This window comes from Camellia sinensis, chromosome 8 (assembly GCF_055761805.1).
Source record: "Camellia sinensis isolate YWXY chromosome 8, ASM5576180v1, whole genome shotgun sequence".
In the NCBI taxonomy this organism is placed as follows: domain Eukaryota; kingdom Viridiplantae; phylum Streptophyta; class Magnoliopsida; order Ericales; family Theaceae; genus Camellia; species Camellia sinensis.
The window spans coordinates 117107243-117126246 of NC_138968.1; the positions used below are offsets into that span (position 1 = coordinate 117107243).

Consider the following 19004-nt stretch of genomic DNA (forward strand, 5'->3'; position numbering starts at 1 on the left):
GTTTTATTATTTTATATAAAAATAATTTAATAATTTTTACACTAACAACTATCATCAAAACAAACATAATTTCACTTAATCCCTCACTATCGATCCCCTCACTATCAATCTCCTCTATTCTACTTCTGAAAACAATCGGGAAACATATGCAGATTGAAATATATATACAAAGATGAATTTAAATCCTGTTACCAAGAACAATAAATAATTTCAATGATTTGAAGCTGGTAGAAACTTGTTTTTTGGCTCTCCATATATATCAAAGTATTTCACTTCAAAAATTACTTCAAACTTTCTATTAGCTTGTGTACACACAAAATTTGAACCCAGAAGGTAAGAGTGTCAAAATGGGGGAACTAAAATCTAGTACAATAATACACACAACCAGATGAAAGATGCATATCTCATGATTCCTGAAAACCCCCCATGACCTTGAACACCCATATTTCACACAATAACATATATAGATATAGAAAACTCTTCAAAACCCTCATTCCTAACTTAATTCATGGTTGTGCTGCAAAATAAGTAACCGAAGTTAAAATCTATACATATTTGGTGGCCTAAGATGGTTACTGTAGAGGGAGAAGTGATCTGCTGGAGGCACACTTGAAGAGCGTTGTAATCCTTCATCAGTGGGCATCTGTGGCGTCAGGTCTGGATAGAAGGGATATGTAGAAGTGTATGCACTTGAAGAGGCCACACTTGGATCCTTGTTCAGATCATTATAGGTAAATCTACTGGAGAAAGGTAGACCTGTATCCAAACTAGGACCAAACAACGGCTTGTGAGAAGGAAATCTTGACCACGTCTCCTGTGGCACCCAGCTCCTGTCCATGTGGAGGTTCGTCGGGAAGGTGAGATGTATATCACTGGTAGAAACACTTGACCTGGACTCTGCAGGACTGGTGATTAATCGATCACCTGCAGTTAGGGCACTTCCAGTACCAGGATAGTAATTTGTCAAACTCAATTGAGAATTTGAACCCAGAACGTTAGTTTTAGTAGTTGGTTCGAAGTGAAAATCAGATGGCACTCTCAAAAGCCCCGCAAATCCAACTGGAACCTCAGGACTGTTCCCAACAGAAAATTCAATTGCTTTCCTAACCGATCCAGCATCTATGGATGGCAAGGTTTTGAGTTTGTTTTTCAGCGATAACTTAGCATGATGTAGTGCCTCCAGCACAGAACCTACTTCATTGGGCATTTCATGTTTTACCAACGCATAGCGATCATTATTGCTCCCCAAACTATCTTTACATGAACTAGCATGAGAAGGGACAATTTGTGTCGACTGATTGCTAGCAGGACTCTCCGGATGTGAACCATGACAATAGCTATGTGATGGCGGAACATTGTAGTTTCCTGAATGGTGTTGATCTTGTTTCTCTGTAGCTACAGGGAATACAAAATCTGAAGTAGGGGATTCATAAGCAAGCATGTCTTGTGGAGGTGACTGAAAGCCATCAGATTGACTTTTGGACAGTTCTTTAATGATGGGAACATCTTCCACCGTCAACTTTTTGCCTTGGTCTGCCCTGGTCCCATCCCTTTCTTCTGTCACATCTGAGCGTTTTCCAGGTTCAAATGAATCCTAAATGATTCATGAAAAAGATACTAAACAAGTTACAATCTAGCATGCATTCTGACAAAAAACACAAGTGAACAAATTCAAATACAAAGTCAATTTATGAAAAACCAGAGTAAAGTTAATGGCAGAAATAAAATAAAAAGCAACAAAAAAGTGCCTGGAGTCCTAAGACCAATCAATGATCCAAAAGGTTCATACCTGCAACTCTTGAGGTAGGGTTTGAAGAGAACTTCTGAGATAGAAGCAAATTATGTTAAGTGTACATTTCAATCATTTTGTTCAAATTATTCATCAGACCTCATACTCAGATTGTGATGACCCCGACATACATATCATTATTGCATATTGAATTATTATGTGAATTTGCATGTTTATGTGCTTAATTTTGCTTGTATCTGTTTGATTATGAAATATCTGTTAGAATACGTGCTTTGAATTAGAAATTAAAAGCCTTGATGAATTCAGAAACAAAAATTGATGAGTCCAATAGACTAATTGGAATATTTAGAACCATTTGAGACATTTAGTTAAAATTCGATTCAGATTAAATTAATTAGGATTAATCAATTTAAATTGAGTAGGATTAATTAATTAGCTTAATCTAATCCTATGTATATATATGAGTTAAGTAGAGTTAGAACCCATTTAGATTACATCCTTGTGCTCAAAAATCTGGTAGAACTAGTCTAGATAGAGTGTGTGACCATTTTAGAGAGAGAAAGAGAGAGAGAGAGAGAGTTCAAGAATTGTGTAGGAGGAAGAAGAACCAAGAAAGTTCAACTAGCACATCATCAATTCAAGTTCTAGGTGAGTAATTTACCATGAATTCTTGTAGAAAGTCCAACTAAGAACTAAATTCACGAAGTATATAGGATCATTTGCATGTAATTGAAAGGAATTGTCAAGAAAATGATAGAATGAACTTGAAAATGGCGAGAATCGATTAATTATGGACATGCATGCATAATTCATTATTTTGAGTTTGGTTTTCCAAAAATTCTTACATGCATGAGGTTCATACTTGTTTTTAAGAGTTCTTCATGAATTTACACTCAATATTTTATATATAAACATTTTGAAAGAAAAGAATTGAATTCTTTGCATGCATGGTTCGATTATGAAGTTTTGAGCTTGATTTTGAGAATTGACAATGATTTTGAGCAAATGATTTCAAATTGGTTATGTTTATATGTTTTCCATAGAGTTTCCATACATTTGGTCCAGCCATGCAAGCTTTTAAACTTTGAACTTGTGTTTTGGAACTTAAATTCTGTTATGGAAAATCCAGAACTTGACCTCACCGCTCGAGCGATGAAGTCGTCGCTTGAACTCACTTAGCGGGTATCAAGTATATTTGCGAAGGCATTGCACATCACTTGAGTGACCAAATATCCGCTCGAGCAAACTCGCCTTTCATTGCACTTGGCTCGAGCGACTATCAAGCCTAGATTTTGAGCATCCATAACTTTTGCAAACCATGCAGACCGTTCGAGCGACCAAAGGTGCGCTCGAGCAAACTGCCTTGTTTCAGCAACTTTCGAAAAATACTTTAAAGTGCATACTTCATTCCATGATCTTTTTGGCATTCTCAAACATTGTTTAGACATCATTAAAGATGAAACAAGCTAGAAACACACTTAAGGGAATTGAATTAAGATATAATGTTTGTTCAGTCAATGTGTTTCAATGTGTATTACTATGTGTTTTGTGTAAGTTGATCACCCGAAGCATAACATCAGTACAAGCCCACTGTGAGTAATATCTCTACAAAGATATATTTGAAAAGTATTTTGAATTGTTCAAGAATAATATTTTGAAATCTTATTTTGTTATCTATGAATGAATGTCCGTTTTGAAAATGTATTCGTAACATCCTTTAGTGAGGCCCTTGCCTGGGGGACATAATATAATACTATGACCCATAGATTAATTGAAATACAGAGATCTCTAATGTTAGACCTTAGTGATTCATATTGAATTACTAGTTGTGGTTTTATTGATTGACCGTTGTGGTTCCATCAAATTGACCTTAGTGGTCCCATTGGCTTCGACATATTGATATGTTGTTACTCTATTGGATGTTACCACGTATGATGATTTGCTATGGGTATTGTTAAAATAGATGATTGATATGAATTTGACATATGAAATGTTTAGAATTGAAAGATATGTTTTATGAATGTTGGACTTCATTCATTAACCTTTTATATTGATGTTACTCACTAGGTTCTAGCTCACCCCTCTCCCCTATATATATATATATATATATATGTAGGTGAGCATGTGGATCGACAGACCTAAGAGTTACTTTGGGAGTCCACCCTCTTTTGTGCAGCCAAATGAGAAGTGCCTCCGTGATGGGGTGTAGCTTGGTCTGTAGAGGAGACAAGCTTTTGTCAACCTTTTGTTTGATCTTTCGTTTTGTTGTTGGTGAACATGTAATATATATGTTGTGAAAGTTGAAGTTCAAGTTGGTTGTATATATTATTATGAATGAAGAATGAAGTTAGTTATTTATGGAATTTGTCATGTAAGCACCGCTCAATGAATATATTTATATTTTGTTATTGCTTCCGCTAAGCCCCATTTATAATTATATGAATCGATTTTGTTATTGAGGACAAAGGTAATTTAGGATTACTGGCCAGTCATGACCAAAACCTCTAGATGTGGGTTAAGGTCGTGAGATAGATACTCCAGTACAAAACAGTAAAGTTGAGCACAAACAAAGACACATCCTTGAAATAACTCAATTTCTTCTCCTCACTTTGAGTGTTCGTGTTATTTTTAGTGTGAGGTCGTCCTGATAGTTTTATATGTCCTTAATCATGCCCAAACCACTTCATTTTTAAGCCTCACTTATGAAAAGTTGTTTGGTCAAGTTTGTAATTACTCTTTGTTGCATGTCTTTGGTTCAGTATGTTCAATTCTTTCCAAACGGAACCGTAGTAAACTCAACGCACACTCTATCCTATGTATTTTTAGGGTTAGGACTGAGAAAGGATATTGGTGCCATGATCTGGTATCAAAAAAATTGAATGTTACTAGTCATTTTTTTCTCGAACACATCCCATTATTTACTCTTTCCCCTAAAATTGCTCGAATCACCAAAGAAGATTTTATCCCACCACCATCCCCCCCCCCCCCCCCCCCCCCCCCCCCCAACACCCAAAAAAATGTCTTGTGAGGAGTTTATCTCTGCCCTTGATGATTCTGAGCTTCTCTCTTCAACTTGAGTTTCTTTTGAGTCCTAGTTCTTCATGTGTCCCTTCTTTTCTTTGGTCTACTCTTTGTAGGAAGGCTCCAGCACCTCCCTCCCTCATTCTAATTCCATCGACATTGGCCATCACAACGCTGTCCCTTGCGTGCTCATACTCCACTAGTAAGATTTGGTTTCTTTAATACTTACCTTTCTTCTTCTTACAGTGCTTTCCTATCCTCTATGTAACTTATTTTGAGCCTAATCCTAATTGGGTTGGGTTAATGTAATGCATGATGAGTTGCATGTTCTCAAGGAGACTAGTACTTGGGTTGTTCGTCCCAGTTTCTTCTAGTAAAAATCTTATTGGTTGTAAGTGGATTTACAAAGTCAAACCCACTATGATGGTTATCTTGAGTGACACAATGCCAGATTAATTTTAAAGGATTTCTCTCAAAACAATGGGATTGATTACGAAGAAACATTTGCTCCCATGGCTAAGATGACCACTGTTTGAACTTAAATTTTCATTGTTGTCTTCCATCAATGACTTCTTTTTTAGAATGTTAAGAATTCATTTCTCAATGGTTCTCAATAAAGAAGTTTATGTGTCCTCTACAGTTTTCTCATCCCAATGACTATATTTATCATCTTTGACGTGCTCTTTATAGTTTGAAGTAGACTACTTGTATAGCACGAGCGGTTTTAGCTGATTGCCACTCGTAATAGTTTTCATCCAAGAGTTTATGATTTTTCTCTTTTTATATACCACAATACTAGCGTTGTGGCTATTGTGTTATATATGAGTAATATGATTTATTATTGGTTCCAACTTTGCTAAAATTGTTGAGGTAAAGCAATTTGAGATGAAAGATTTGAGTCTTCTACCATATTTTTGGGAATTGAGTTTGGCTTCTTTGCCCAATGAATATCTTTCATTCTAGTCTAAATATGCTAAAGAGTTTATTCATTGTGTCAGCCTCAATGATGACAAGGTCATTGATATTCACATTAAGCTACATAACAAATTTCTTGACTCTGATGATGTCCCTTTGATGATCCTACCATGTATCGTGAATTGGGTGGTTGTTTGGTTTATCTCACTGTAAAGTATATTTTGTTATTATATATATATATATATATATATTTATTTATATTTATATTTATATTTATTTATTATAACAGCTATTTTAGTCATTAGATTACTTAATTTTTAATCCTTATTCCTTATAAAGATGTGATTATGTCAGTTACAAATACACAATTCTTTTCTCCCATATTTAGCATTGGGTAATAGGTATCACCATGTATACAGGAAGTTGCAATTACTATAAAACAGGAAAAATAATGAAGCACATGCATCTATAAAGAAGACAACATATAATACATCAGAAATTGTTCTAAAGACAAGGATGATTGAACACACAGCACAATGAATGGTATAGGAACTGGTGCTGCCTAAATCAACCAAAACTTCCAACAATGAGTTTCTCAATAATAAAATGAAGAAGTTTTGTATGATAATGCTTAAACCTTACGGAAGATAAAATTAAGGTTTCTTAACAACATTCAAAACAATGTTCTTAACATATTATATGCAAGAGCAAAAGCATATGGATGGTTCATGACACAAAGAGGCTAATGAGGCATACATGTGTACTGTTGTTATTCTCTCTGAACTTCTCTTCCCATTCTCTTTGAGCTTTTTCCTCCTCTTCATATTGCCCTATGAGTTCCGCCTGGTGTTCCAGTGCTCTTTCCATGTCTTTGTTACTTCCATGAATATTCAAATAATTGCTAGCATTAGTTACTGGTCTTTGATTTTCGAAATCCCCTGAAAGTGGACCTTCAAGTAAGATTTTTGAATCTGGCTTTTCAGAACTTTCTGTGAAGATCTCAGGCCCAATGTCAGAGAAAGTAGAACCTTCTGAGCAAGTAGCTCCTTCTGAGCATGTAGCTCCTTCTGAGTATGTAGCTCCGTTGTCTTGACAAGATAACATGCTACTGTCAATTTGTGACCCTTCAACTGCTGATCTGACAACCCAAACACTAAAACATAATACGTAGCTGTGTGCAGAAATAGTGTGTATATAGACATGATGAGAAACTTCATTGGTACAAAGAGATGAAAGGACCTAGGAGATCTACAAAAGTGAAAAAAATGACCCAATCAGATCTAAAAGAGAGGAGGCAAAAAAAAAGTGAAATGTTTCATTCAGAGTACAAAGCAACCATTCCCCCATCTTTTGGCTGCACCACAGTTTTCAAAATAAATTTTACAAACTGAGAAGGTGATATAGAATTGCTATGAGCAAAAAAAGGTCAATATTTAAATGTTCTCCAAGTGGGAATGTCAAGACCCCCTTTTTGTCCCTCTACGCACTTCTTTAATATAACATAGATGCATGCATGCAACACCAAAAACTAAAACACAGTTCTTTCAAAGATATAAAGAAAAGACCAACAGTTAACTGTCTTAGGTTCTTAAAAGAAGAGAAAAACTGACATTGTCTCTCTCCGTCGTATCTGGCGACAAGATTTACCAACACGGCGTTTAAGTGATGCAGATGTAGTGAATGCAAAAGTGTGTTGCCTTCTAGTGGAAGAATCCACGTACTTCTTCTCATGGGTATGTGGAGAATCCTTTCCACTTTTCCAAGACAAGCTTCTACCAGGTAAACGAGACGATTCAAGATCATAACCAGAAAATTCATCCATATGATTTCCCCACGTCTTTGAACTCACTGATCCTTCCTCCTCGTTTGGGAAACTATTACCAACTTTAGACTCGCAATGGGTGGCTTCCTGGTCAGAGCTTGAGTCAAATTCTTCAGAGAATTCACTTATCCCATGGTTATTCAAAATGGAAAGAACTTCGGATGTTGCCTTTTCTGCCTTCTTTCTTTGGAGACAGACTAACTTAAGATGTTCCTCCAGCTCCACTACCTATGGTGCATGCATAACCAACAATGTAAAAGTACAAAAGGAGGATTGTAATATGCACACGCACAAACACTGACACAAACGGAGAGAGTTTGAGAGTTTTGCACTTGCAGTTGTGGATCAAGCAATAAAATAACTCAACGCACTTCAAAATAAACAATTAACAAAACTAACCCTCTTGGCCAATTCATCAGCTCTCTGTCTTGCAGTCCTCGAGACAGATCTTTCAGACAGCAACCGCACCCGGAGGAACTCAATTGTCATTCCAGCGGAATCTCCCATGCCACTATTATTCCTATGTAACAACATTCCATAATTCAGGACTCATCAAAGATAGAAAAGAAGAAATAGATTGCAAACCCTAAATTGAGAGTTTAAAAAAGCTGTCCATCCCAAAATTAAGGACCAGTTCATCTGCAACTTTAAATGGACCCAAAATGATTATCCTCTAGTTTGTTTGTAAAAGGAGAGACAAATGGGAAGAAACTGCTTAAGAAAGGAAGCCATTTTCAAATTTTAAGCATTTCCTTTGCTTAACTCTCTCTGCTCATGAAAGCCATACACAGCCTAATTGTATTGAGTACATATTTAAATCAAGGCATTACCACAACATTTCAACTTCTTCAACTATCCCAAAAAATCAACCAATATTTGCAGTGAAAGTAAAAGGAAAACCCAATTCACCGACTTGAGTGTAGCACTACAAACAATCTAGTGCATGGAAAAATGCAAAAAAAAAAATAAATAAATAAAATAAAAATATAAAAAATGAAAGATACTGAACCCCAGAAAGCAAAATCCTCAGTGAAAGGAGCCTCATGATCCAATATTTCCATCCCTTCTTTTCCTCATTTTCTCAGGAAGCAAACAGAAGCAAATCCAATTCCCAACAAGAACTACATTGAAATTATTACTAAACCCAGGCTCATAAAATTTCTAAAACTGTCATCTCCACAGTATGCACAGAAAAATCCCAAGAATTTGTGAAACTATGCAGAATTTATCAACCAAATAGTAATTGAAATATTAAATAAATAAAAAAAAAAACACATAAACTAGAATTCAAAGCACAAATAGCAAAGAAAACCAAAACATGACACGATCATCACCTCTGATCTCGATCTGGGTCTTGCTGATTTGTAAAATTCTGCAGTATTCAAAGAAAAAAAAAACTTCAAAACTCCAAAGAGTCGAGGCTGCGTTGAGAGCAAAGCACGAGTAACAAGAAATCATGGTGACTTAAGTGGGGATCAAAACACAAATATTGAACAAGATTACAGTAGAGAAAATTGGGAGAATTACCTTCAGAGAGGAGTGCTAAAAATCCTAAAGAGTAACTAGAGAGAGTAGGAGAGAGAGACCTTCGTAGAGAGAGTGGGAGAGAGAGAGGGCTTCGTTGGGAATGATATAATAGGAAGCTTGTGTGTTAAGATCAGCACCAGAAACAGAGGATAAATGCAAGGAATTGGTGTCGCTGCTGTGCGGGATGCACAGCAGCCACTGCTGTGCAGCCAATTGGGCCCTTTTCGGGACTAATTTTCATAATCCGAACCGTTCACATTTTAGAATACATAGTAAAATATATCTGTAAAAAATCAAGTTAATCGAATATCGTTTATCCATTCATCCACTCACATTTGTATTCATTTTAATACTTTAAATTATAATTGTTATTTACTTTTGTAGATACATATGTAAGTGAATGAATAGGTAAACGATATCCGATTAACTTGATTTTTTACAAGTATGTTCTACTTGATATATTCTAACATGTGAACGGTTCGAATTATTAAAATGAATCTCGAAAAGAGTCCAAATGGCTGCACAGCAGTGGCTGCTGTGCACCCCCACACAGCAGCCACCCAAAATGCAATCGGATGTTTGTGACAATTGTGTTTTGGTGGTGGGGTTGCCCTTTGTTTTCTTTCTTTATTCTTCTACTTTACTAGACGTGCATAAATTGTCCAAGAACAATAATCATTTTGTTTTTATTTTTTATTTTAAAATTACTAATTAAAATTTATTTGGTATATTATTTTAAGGTATTTTCTTATAAATCATACTTTTAATTAGTCGAAATTAATTTTTTAAGAATAACTTTGTGGGTAGAAATACTCTCTCAAGTTTCATAATAAAAAAGGTTGTTCCCTTGCTAGTGGCCGAAGTTTTAGGTTGTTACAGAATTCACATCGACCTCGACAATCATTTTTGCATAGTTGGAAATGGGGGTATGAAATTTAAGTCGATTCTAATTTATTTTTTGTGTTCTATTAAAATCCTTATGGTGCATTTTTCATGTGAAATTTCCATACCTTTGTGACCTGTAGTTTGCAATTTGTGTATGTGGATATAGAAGAGGGATTCTCGTGAGTATGGTTGAGAAAGTGGAGGTGGAGGTGGGTGGTAATGATACAGTGAGTGAATGTTTTGTAAGGTGTTGGAATTATTCAATTGTTGTATAAGAGCTATATGACAATAAATTTAGAACATGTGAAATGATATAATTATAATTATTTGATCAATTTTAATTTTTTATGAATAATTGACACATAAGAACTTAGAAGATGTAAGAATTGAATCATCAAAGTAGTCCATGTATTGGGCTCACAAGACTGAATAGTAAGGTTCAATTATTTTTCAAAATTAGAGACTCTCATATTTAACAATGCATTGGTTTATTGAGTTTTAAAAAGATCATAGGGCATTGTTTGGGAAGTTGGGTTGGTTTTTTAATTTTTTTGACTATTTTAGCCCGAGCTGAAAGGTTTGTTTGGATTATTTTTTTTTTAACTTTTTTGACTTTTGTAAAAGAAAAAGTAAAATGATTATTGTTTGAATGTAGCCTAGTTTTTGCCTTTTTGTAACTAATTTAGCCAAAAAAAATCCAAAAAAACCCAATTGCCAAATGAGGGCATACAACAATAGGAAAATGTTAGGGATTCTAAATATTTTACCACCATTTTTACTAAATGTTTCGCATAGGTGTGGGATCCACACCATGTGGATCTCATGGGAGTCCCACACCCATATGAGATATTTGGCAAAACATTTAGGGTCTTTAGGATTACACTACAACAATAACATACTTAACTGGAACATTTGATATTTGTAAAAACAACAATAGAATGACACTGAACACAATTGTAATCACTTCCTCAAGGGAAATTATCGAGTAGCTTCAAATTATTATGTGACAATATTTATGCAGTACTCTTAATAAAGGGCAAATTACCAAGAAGTACTTTTTGAAAAAGGTGTGGCCTATTTAGTTCCACAACCTTTGGTTTATACTCAAAAGTCCTATAATGTTTTTTTTCTTCTTCTGTGCCTTTGTTCTTCTCTGTCTCTTTCTCTTTCTGATTTTCGACGATTATCGACGGGCAACCACGTCTTGCTTCTTCTCTTTCTCTTTCTCTTTCTGATATATAATCACCGGTAACCGACGACTACCATCGATTGTGATTCACCGGCAACCATCGACTCCTTACTTCACATTCACTGACAGTAAAGAAGATATATTTCGGACGAAAAAGATGAGTAGATCTACTTCAGATCCGGCTAAATCTAAACAAAAAATAGTTGCCGGAGTACAATCCTCTCTCTATATCTGCCTCTTCCTTGGATCTCTTAATTTTTCTACATTTTCTCTATTATACATTTCTCTTTTTCTATTTTAATGGAGAAAATTTTCAAGTTCTGAATAGGTTGTTTTCAAGTTTTAGTTATAGGAGGTGAAAACTGTAAAATTTTGAAGTTTTAATTTTTTTGGTGCTAAAATGAATCATGGTTTAAAACTGCAAATTTTTACAATTTCATAACATGTTTTTCAGTTTAATTAATAAAGATAAATGTTTAATAAATTTTTTCTTTGAAACGATAACATTTTACAGTTTCAAAACTTGCTTTTCAGTTTAATTAATATTGGAGATTATTTACTTAAACCCTACAAAAATTAAAAAATAAAATATGTTTTTTCCCATTGTTACTTTTTTTTGTCGTTACATTTTTTTTTTCTTTTAATTTATCAATATGTAGCACATTTTGCTATATTTTTTGCTCTAATTTCTTCATTTATTCTTTTTTTTTTGGACAATATTTTGGACATTCCAATGATTTTCCAACGATGTTCTTAACGTCCAGTGAACATTCTGGACATTCCGGCGACTTCCATTGATATTCAGAATACTCCGGTGAACTTCCGGCGACTTCCCAGTAATGTTGAACATTTTGGTAAGTTTCCAGTGACCATTTAACGGAAGTCCAATGGTAGTGGGATGTAGCAACGTCTGTAAATTTTTTATTTTTTATTTTTTTTAAAAAAAAGATTTTTTTGGCAATAATTAAAAATATATGAGACTAATTGATGCAAATATTTTGTTTTAGGATTAGATGAGTTTTGAACTTTGATAAGACTTATTAGTAAGTTCCCTTAATAAATGACAAATGCAAAACACACTAGCCGAGTTAGCCATTGTGTAATATCCCTGTCCCATAGTATGATAATTGGTCCTTAATATGAATATAATTATGTGTTTGATATGATTGTGTGTACCATTATGTGAAAATATGTGGTTTTGAATTTCTATCTGTTCACTATAGGAATATCTGTTTGATGATCTGCTTTGGAAATTAAATTGAAGGTCTTATCGGCCACAGAACCCAAAATTGATTACGCCATTATGATTGGCATAATTTTTAGAGCCTACGGTGAAATTTAATTTGGAAATTGATTCGGATCAAATTAAATTGATTTAATTAATCATGAAGTGCTCAATTGCCTATTATTAAATTAATGTGACGTAGTGGGGCACTATGTACTCAAACATCCTCTTTGTTATTCTACTTGGCTGATTCTAACTCAAGAAAAAGAGAGAGGGGTTGGCTAGAGAGAGAGAAAGAAAGAGAGTTGGGTGTTTGGCTCAATTTTCTGAAGATTGGAGGATTAAACTCAAGATTTTGCCATAGATTGGGAGAATTAAGCCTCTAGGTAAGTGAGTGCATGAATTGTAATTGGTAATTTTGTGAATTGAAGGTTGAAAAATGATTAAGAACATGAATTAAATTTTTTTATGAGGAGATTGAGTTGTATGTGTTGAATTTAAAGTCAATAGATGCATGCATGTAGGAAATTACTATGAATTTCCATATTTGAACACAATGTATATAATCTATGTTGAATCTTGTTTGAAATCCATGTATTTGATCATCTCTTCACCAATTAAGTTGATATGAATGAATATTTCTCACATGCAAGAGTAGATCATGGAGGTATGAGCTTTGCATGTTTGAATTTGATGTGTTGGTGATAAATTTGGGTTAATTTGAGGCATGCATGTAAGTAATTCAAGAAATTGAGCTTCATTGTGTTATAATTTGGTGTTGGTATCATGTTAGTATATGTATATGTGAAATTTGAGCCATGGCATGCAAGAAATGTTGGTTAGAGTGTTGAATTCAAGCTCAAGAACCATTCTGGAAAACCCAGAATTTTTTATGTCCGCTCGAGCGGGGGAAACACCGCTCGAGCGGGGATTTCGAGCTCCCAGTATTTTCTTGCAGGCATGGTGTCCGCTCGAGCGGGGAGCTATGTAGGATGAACTTCCGCTCGAGCGTCCGAGTTCACGCTCGAGCGTAAAAATGATACAACCAGCACTTTTGCAGACCTAATAGGTCCGCTCGAGCAGGGAATCCCACGCTCGAGCGGAGACCCTGTTTTCTGAAATTTTGAAAGTGTATTTTGTGTTTCGTTTTCCGTTCTCTTTCACTTGCAAGCACTCTTAGGCATGCATTAAGCATTTTAATTGAGTTAAAAAGATAAGAATGAAGCCTAAAGAGGAATATGTAAATTAAAGAACGGATTGAATCGTTTGTGACCCATATGTGCTATATGATGTGTAGGGTCAAGCTCCAGGGCAAATACACAAGCCGATCACTGTGAGTAATATCTTAACAAGATATTTGAAATATGTTATTGTCCAATTGTTTACTTCTATGTAAGTTTTGTAAGTTCGTTAATTTGAATGGTGGACAACGATTGACATGAATGATTGGACCGAAGGCCGATTGACATGAATGATTGGGCCGAAGGCCGATTGACATGAATGATTAGGCCGAAGGCCGATTGATACAAGTGATTGGGCCAAAGGCCGTCTACTATAACTGTTTCAAAGATTGTTTATGTATCTTCTTTATTTGATATTATTCACTGGGCTTTCACTCACGCTCATTCATGTACATATAGGTGAGCCAAGGGACGTCCAGAACCAGCCTTGGTGAAATTGTGAGAAACAGTCAAAGTTTTGAGAAGTCAACCCAAACGTCTCACGCACGAGACTGTCCTCGCCTTTGTCCTTTGTTCATAGTTTTGTTATGTTGGCGAAAGCATTGGACTACTTTTGTATATAAGTCTTGGGTTCGACTGACTTAAACTTGTATGATCCTGTATGTACAGTGTTCTGTGTTAGTACATATTTTGATGTGAGTTATTAACATATAAATGTTTGGAATGTTATGGTGTGCATATAAGCACAGCTCTATGGACAAAGTTTTAAATTTGCTTCCGTTTGGCCCCTTTACTCTGATGAGTTTTGTTTTATTTGGTTTAAGGCCATAGGTAATCTCGTGATTACTGACCGGTTATGGCCTTAACCCATAGGGGCGGGTTCGGGTCGTGACACCTTGTTTGCAACTACATAATATATAATTACATATTGTGGCTCGGTTGAGCTTGGCTGGTTAGGTACAATATAGAGAAGAGAGGTTGAAGATGCTTGTCTTGGTCTAATCTCAAAACCAAAAATCTTCATCTCTAGATTAGCCCATTGCATTAAGTTAATGGCAGCCCAATGCACACACAAAAAAGGCCTAAAAACAGAGAGATGGTGCAATATTTGGGACTTTTGATAGTTTACAAGAATAAGAATATCAAACAGATGCAATCCAAAAGAATTCTGAAAAAAAAAAAAAAACAAAACAAATGACGGGGAAGAAATTCCGAATGGTTTCTCCCAATTTTCTACCGAAATAGACACAACATTCCTATTAGGGAATGGCTTCCCTCAGTGATCAGACTAGAAGATGTTGTTAAGTTCCTGAGAGCCTACCATGGGTTCCGTTTCAATAATCCGAACTGTTCAATGTGTAAAACTTGTAAAGTACTATATGCCTACAAAAAATCACGTTGATCAAATATCGATAGCTACGTAATCAAATCAAATTTTTGTAAGCCATCTATTTTTCACCATTTATATTTTTCATACAAAACTGATTTGATCACATAATCATCGATATCCGATCAACGTGATGTATTACAGCCACATAGTACTCAACGAGTTCTACATATTGAACGGTTCAATTATCGAAATGGAACTCATAGTGAACCCCACAAATTCAATAATACCTTTCAATCTATGATTGAATTAGAAAGAAGCCATTCCGTTCCTATTAAATCTTGTGTGGGCCATCATGTTAACTTGTTTTTAATTTTCTCTCTTTTACCTCAAATATAATCTATTTATGAAGTGATGACCCTCCTCTCCATGGTTTCAAACCCACACATGCCCGGCCTCGATGGCAGGCAAGAGAGGCCTACGCTTTGAGCTTTTAAATTTGGACTGAAAATAGGAGTCGTTAAATATAATTTTAGTTTTAGTTATATAAAAAAAAAGACTTAAATAATATAGGCCCAATTGAATATGGGGCTCAAAAAAAAAAAAAAACCAAAAAACACAGTCCACAGATCTTATGGCCAGATTTTTATTTTTTAAGTATTTGTAATAATTACTTCCTATCTTAATATATGAAAGTAAATTTTTGTTTATAATTTTAATAATTATATGTGCCAGTAAATTTTTTGTGGCTAAACAAATAAAAAATTTATATTGTAACTGTACGAGCACGAAATAATCTTCTCATATAATCCTGTTGATCAAGTTTGCACTCCTCCAAACGTCATCGCTTTACTACCTGAAAACACAAACATGAGCTAGCCGGCGGGTGTGTGCCGGAAACCCCTCCGATGCCTAAGTCAGCCAATAGACAATAGACACAAAAGCTCTGTGTCCATAGGTCCTGCTATAAGCTTTTATAGATTCCCACTTTGCACAAATCCTAGTAGGATTCTAACTCCTTAGCAGAATCCTCCTAGGAATCACATTCCCAAGGATATTGCCAATCTTGATAACACCCTACTCACTACCAACCAAGTGAGATGGTTTGCACAATCCCAGTAGGATTCTAACTCTCCTTAGCAGAGTCCTCATAGGAGTCTCATGCCCAAGGATAACGCTTATCCTTAAAACACCTTCATCACTATAAGCCAAGTGAGATGGCTGAACCCTTTATCTCGGCTGACACTATGGTCAACCAAGTTACTTCGACTCCGTACTTAACATGGGCGAGTCGTGATGACCCTGCTATAGGTTGGTGTCCGGCCGAGCTACACCTAGCTCGGCCCATCACCCTGCTATCATCTCGGTCAAAAGGTAGATAGGTCCCAATTCCAGCAACACATCCAACCGCCCTAGTACCTACCTACAACAACCCTCACCACTGTTTACCGATAAACTACCGATTACTGCTAAATTGAGACTGATTATGAAAAGTAATTGAACTGATTGAAATACTAAACTGACTGACTGAAATCTGAAACTGATCGATTGATTGTATCTGTTTAAATGCATTATCTATCTGTTTGACTATTTGATTATTTGTTCATGTTTTATGTTTAAATTGCGAACTGAAGGCCTTGTCGGCGGACGAATCCGAAATTGATCGATGTTTTACGATCATTAGAATTTATGTGATTTTATGGTGTAATTATCTGAAAACTGATTAGGTATGATTAAATTAGATTAATTAAGGTTGAATAGCGTTGTTAAGCTTATTTATAATAGTGCCATTGTTAGTGGGCGATGTAGGCTAAACATATTTGAGCCTTTATACACTCAAACAAACATTTCATCAGCTTATTTCCTCACCACCACCGAACTAGAGAGAGAGAAAGTGAGAGAGTTGAATTGTCCTTGTTGATTTGCTTAGAAACTTGAAGGAATTGTAGTGTAGATTGCAAATTGAGCTTATGTATCTTGCATTGAAGACCTAAGGTAGATCACTGACCTTCTTCATTGTGTATTTGAGTTTATTCTTGCATGATTAATGGGTCTTTAGTGATCTAAGGCTTGAATTGGCTCAATAGTGTTGAATTAGAGCTCAATTGTTGCATGCATGCTTATATTCTAGCATTTTGAGGTTCACTACATGGAATTTGGTATATGCATGTTCATATTGTTGGTATAGTCCATGATTTCATCATGTTTTGAAAAGAATTGGCTCAATTGAGCTAGCTTTTGAAGCTTTGAAGTTGTTGAATTCATGCATGTTACACATTCAGCATGTTCTTGAAATGTTGGTTGAAATTGGGTTTAATTCCCTCACCTTTGGGCCTTGATTTTACAAATTGAGCTTTGAATCGTGTTAAACTATGAGTTTTGAAGTGTTTTCCAGGAAATGGGCCCAAAGGAATCGAATTTGATACATTTGAAGTTGAATTTGAGCTTGAGGTTCAAATTTGGGAATTCTAGATTTTGAACTCATGCTCGAGCGGGGTGACTGGCGCTTGAGCGTGAAATTTGTGCTCCCAGTATTTTGCACTGTTTTGATGTCCGCTCGTGTGGGGTAATTGACGCTCGAGCGGGACCTTGTGTCTTACGCTCGAGCGGATATCGAGCGCCCAATCGAGCGTGATTTTCACCTCTCCAGTACTTTTGACTGTTTTGCAGTACGCTCGAGCGTCTAAGTCTACGCTCGAGCGGAAACCTTTGTCTGCATGTCCGCTTGAGCGGAGTAATCGATGCTCGAGCTGGAACCCTGTTTTCTGAAAATTCTGAAAATGCTTTTAAAGTGCATCTTTGCATCCTCATTTCATCCTAGGCATTCTTAGGCCTAGTTTAAGGTATCTTAATGAGGATATAGATGTAGAACGACACCGAGTCAAGATAGGGATTAAATTATTATTTTTCCCAATTGTATAGCTTAGTGTGTGATCAATCTGTAAACTATGTAGGGTTGGCGACTGGGGACGCGCTCTAGCCTAACTGTAGCCCAGGACTCTGTGAGTAACAACTGTGTAAAGATATGTTCAAAAATGAGTATCCTCTGAACAATTGAACTGTACTATTTCTGAATTGATACTGTTAATAGAATGAATGTATGTCATCTATTCTGAACTGTATTGTGGCATCCTTAGCAACTACTGTTACTGACTGTTACTGTTACAGAGATCTCTGTCGATTCCCTTGTTGGAACCACTACTGTTTACTAATTGATGGCCATCATTGACTGTTTGGTCTTTCAAGACCTACTGTTTACTGTACTGTTATGCTAATGGATGTACCACATATGACTGCATTGACTGAACGACTGAAATACTAATTTAATGAACTGTTTTCATTACTGTAAGGACATTCATTCTAAACCTCTTTACACATTATGTTATTCACTGGGCTTTAGCTCACTGCTCATATATATATGTAGGTGTTCAGGAACCAGACCGCGGTTAGTAACGTCGGGGTAAGCTCCAGTTTTGTCAAGCCAACCACTGTGCCTCACTGCGAGGTTCTGAGCATGTCAAGCTATGGCTTAGGGGGGTTTTAATTTCCCCCGTCTGTCTCTGTAACTGTTTTGTTAATTGTATAGACTGTATAGACTGTTACTGTACTATTTAATAGGGATTAGGTCCCTGATCTGAATGATTATAAATGTTGTACATACTGTTCTGCACTGTGTGTATATATATATGTATGCATGAAAAGTCTTTTTGGTATACAGACTGTCACAGCTCATTGGACATTGTTTATTTTACTGTATTGGCTTCCGCCAGGCCCCTGTACTCTGTTTTACTGTATTACTGTTAAGCAGGCCTTCGGTAATCTCGGATTGCTGGCCGGTTACGGTGCTAAACCCACAGGGGCGGGTTTAGGTCGTGACAGAGTGGTACCAGAGCGATACTTACCACGAGTTATACCGCACACACATGTCCAAATGAGCTATAGGATGTCCTAGAAAAGCGATTAGGGCATTGCATGAACTTGTTAAAGTATGTGTGACTATGACATGACTGAATATATGCTAATGTGATAAACTGTTTAAGTATGCAACTGCTTATGTTTATAATTGCTATAACTGCTTATAGTGAAATGGATAATACAAGCACTGTAAATGAATCCCCATCCTCATCCTCTGAGGCAAGAATGGCAAGACTAGAGAGAATGA

The 19004-nt window shown here is 35.9% G+C and overlaps 1 protein-coding gene across 7 annotated transcripts; it reads right to left on the minus strand.

Annotated features, from left to right (window-relative positions):
• Window positions 1–217: 217 nt before the first annotated feature.
• Window positions 218–9246, minus strand: LOC114318599 (uncharacterized). 7 transcript variants are annotated; one of them, XM_028265524.2, is made up of 7 exons: window positions 9036–9183; window positions 8843–8880; window positions 7908–8028; window positions 7408–7736; window positions 6715–6824; window positions 6443–6624; window positions 218–1594 (listed from the first exon to the last, which is right to left on the minus strand). In XM_028265524.2, the coding sequence occupies exons 3-7, from the start codon at window positions 8013–8015 to the stop codon at window positions 539–541; spliced, it is 1785 nt and encodes a 594-aa protein (XP_028121325.2). In that variant the 5' UTR covers window positions 8016–8028; window positions 8843–8880; window positions 9036–9183; the 3' UTR covers window positions 218–538. The 7 variants fall into 7 exon arrangements, with proteins under 7 accessions (XP_028121325.2, XP_028121322.2, XP_028121321.2 ...); XM_028265521.2 differs by having other exon boundaries at window positions 7297–7736; XM_028265520.2 differs by having other exon boundaries at window positions 6715–6839; window positions 7297–7736.
• Between the last annotated feature and the right edge of the window lie 9758 nt (window positions 9247–19004).

Coding starts and splice junctions, on each gene's coding strand:
- LOC114318599 (XM_028265518.2), bottom strand. CDS start 8,015: ATGGGAGATTCCGCTGGAATGACAATTGAGTTCCTCCGGGTGCGGTTG. Junction 7,737..7,907: donor CTGATGAATTGGCCAAGAGG/GTTAGTTTTGTT, acceptor CATGCACCATAG/GTAGTGGAGCTGGAGGAACA. Junction 1,595..6,442: donor AGAATAACAACAGTACACAT/GTATGCCTCATT, acceptor TGAATCATTTAG/GATTCATTTGAACCTGGAAA.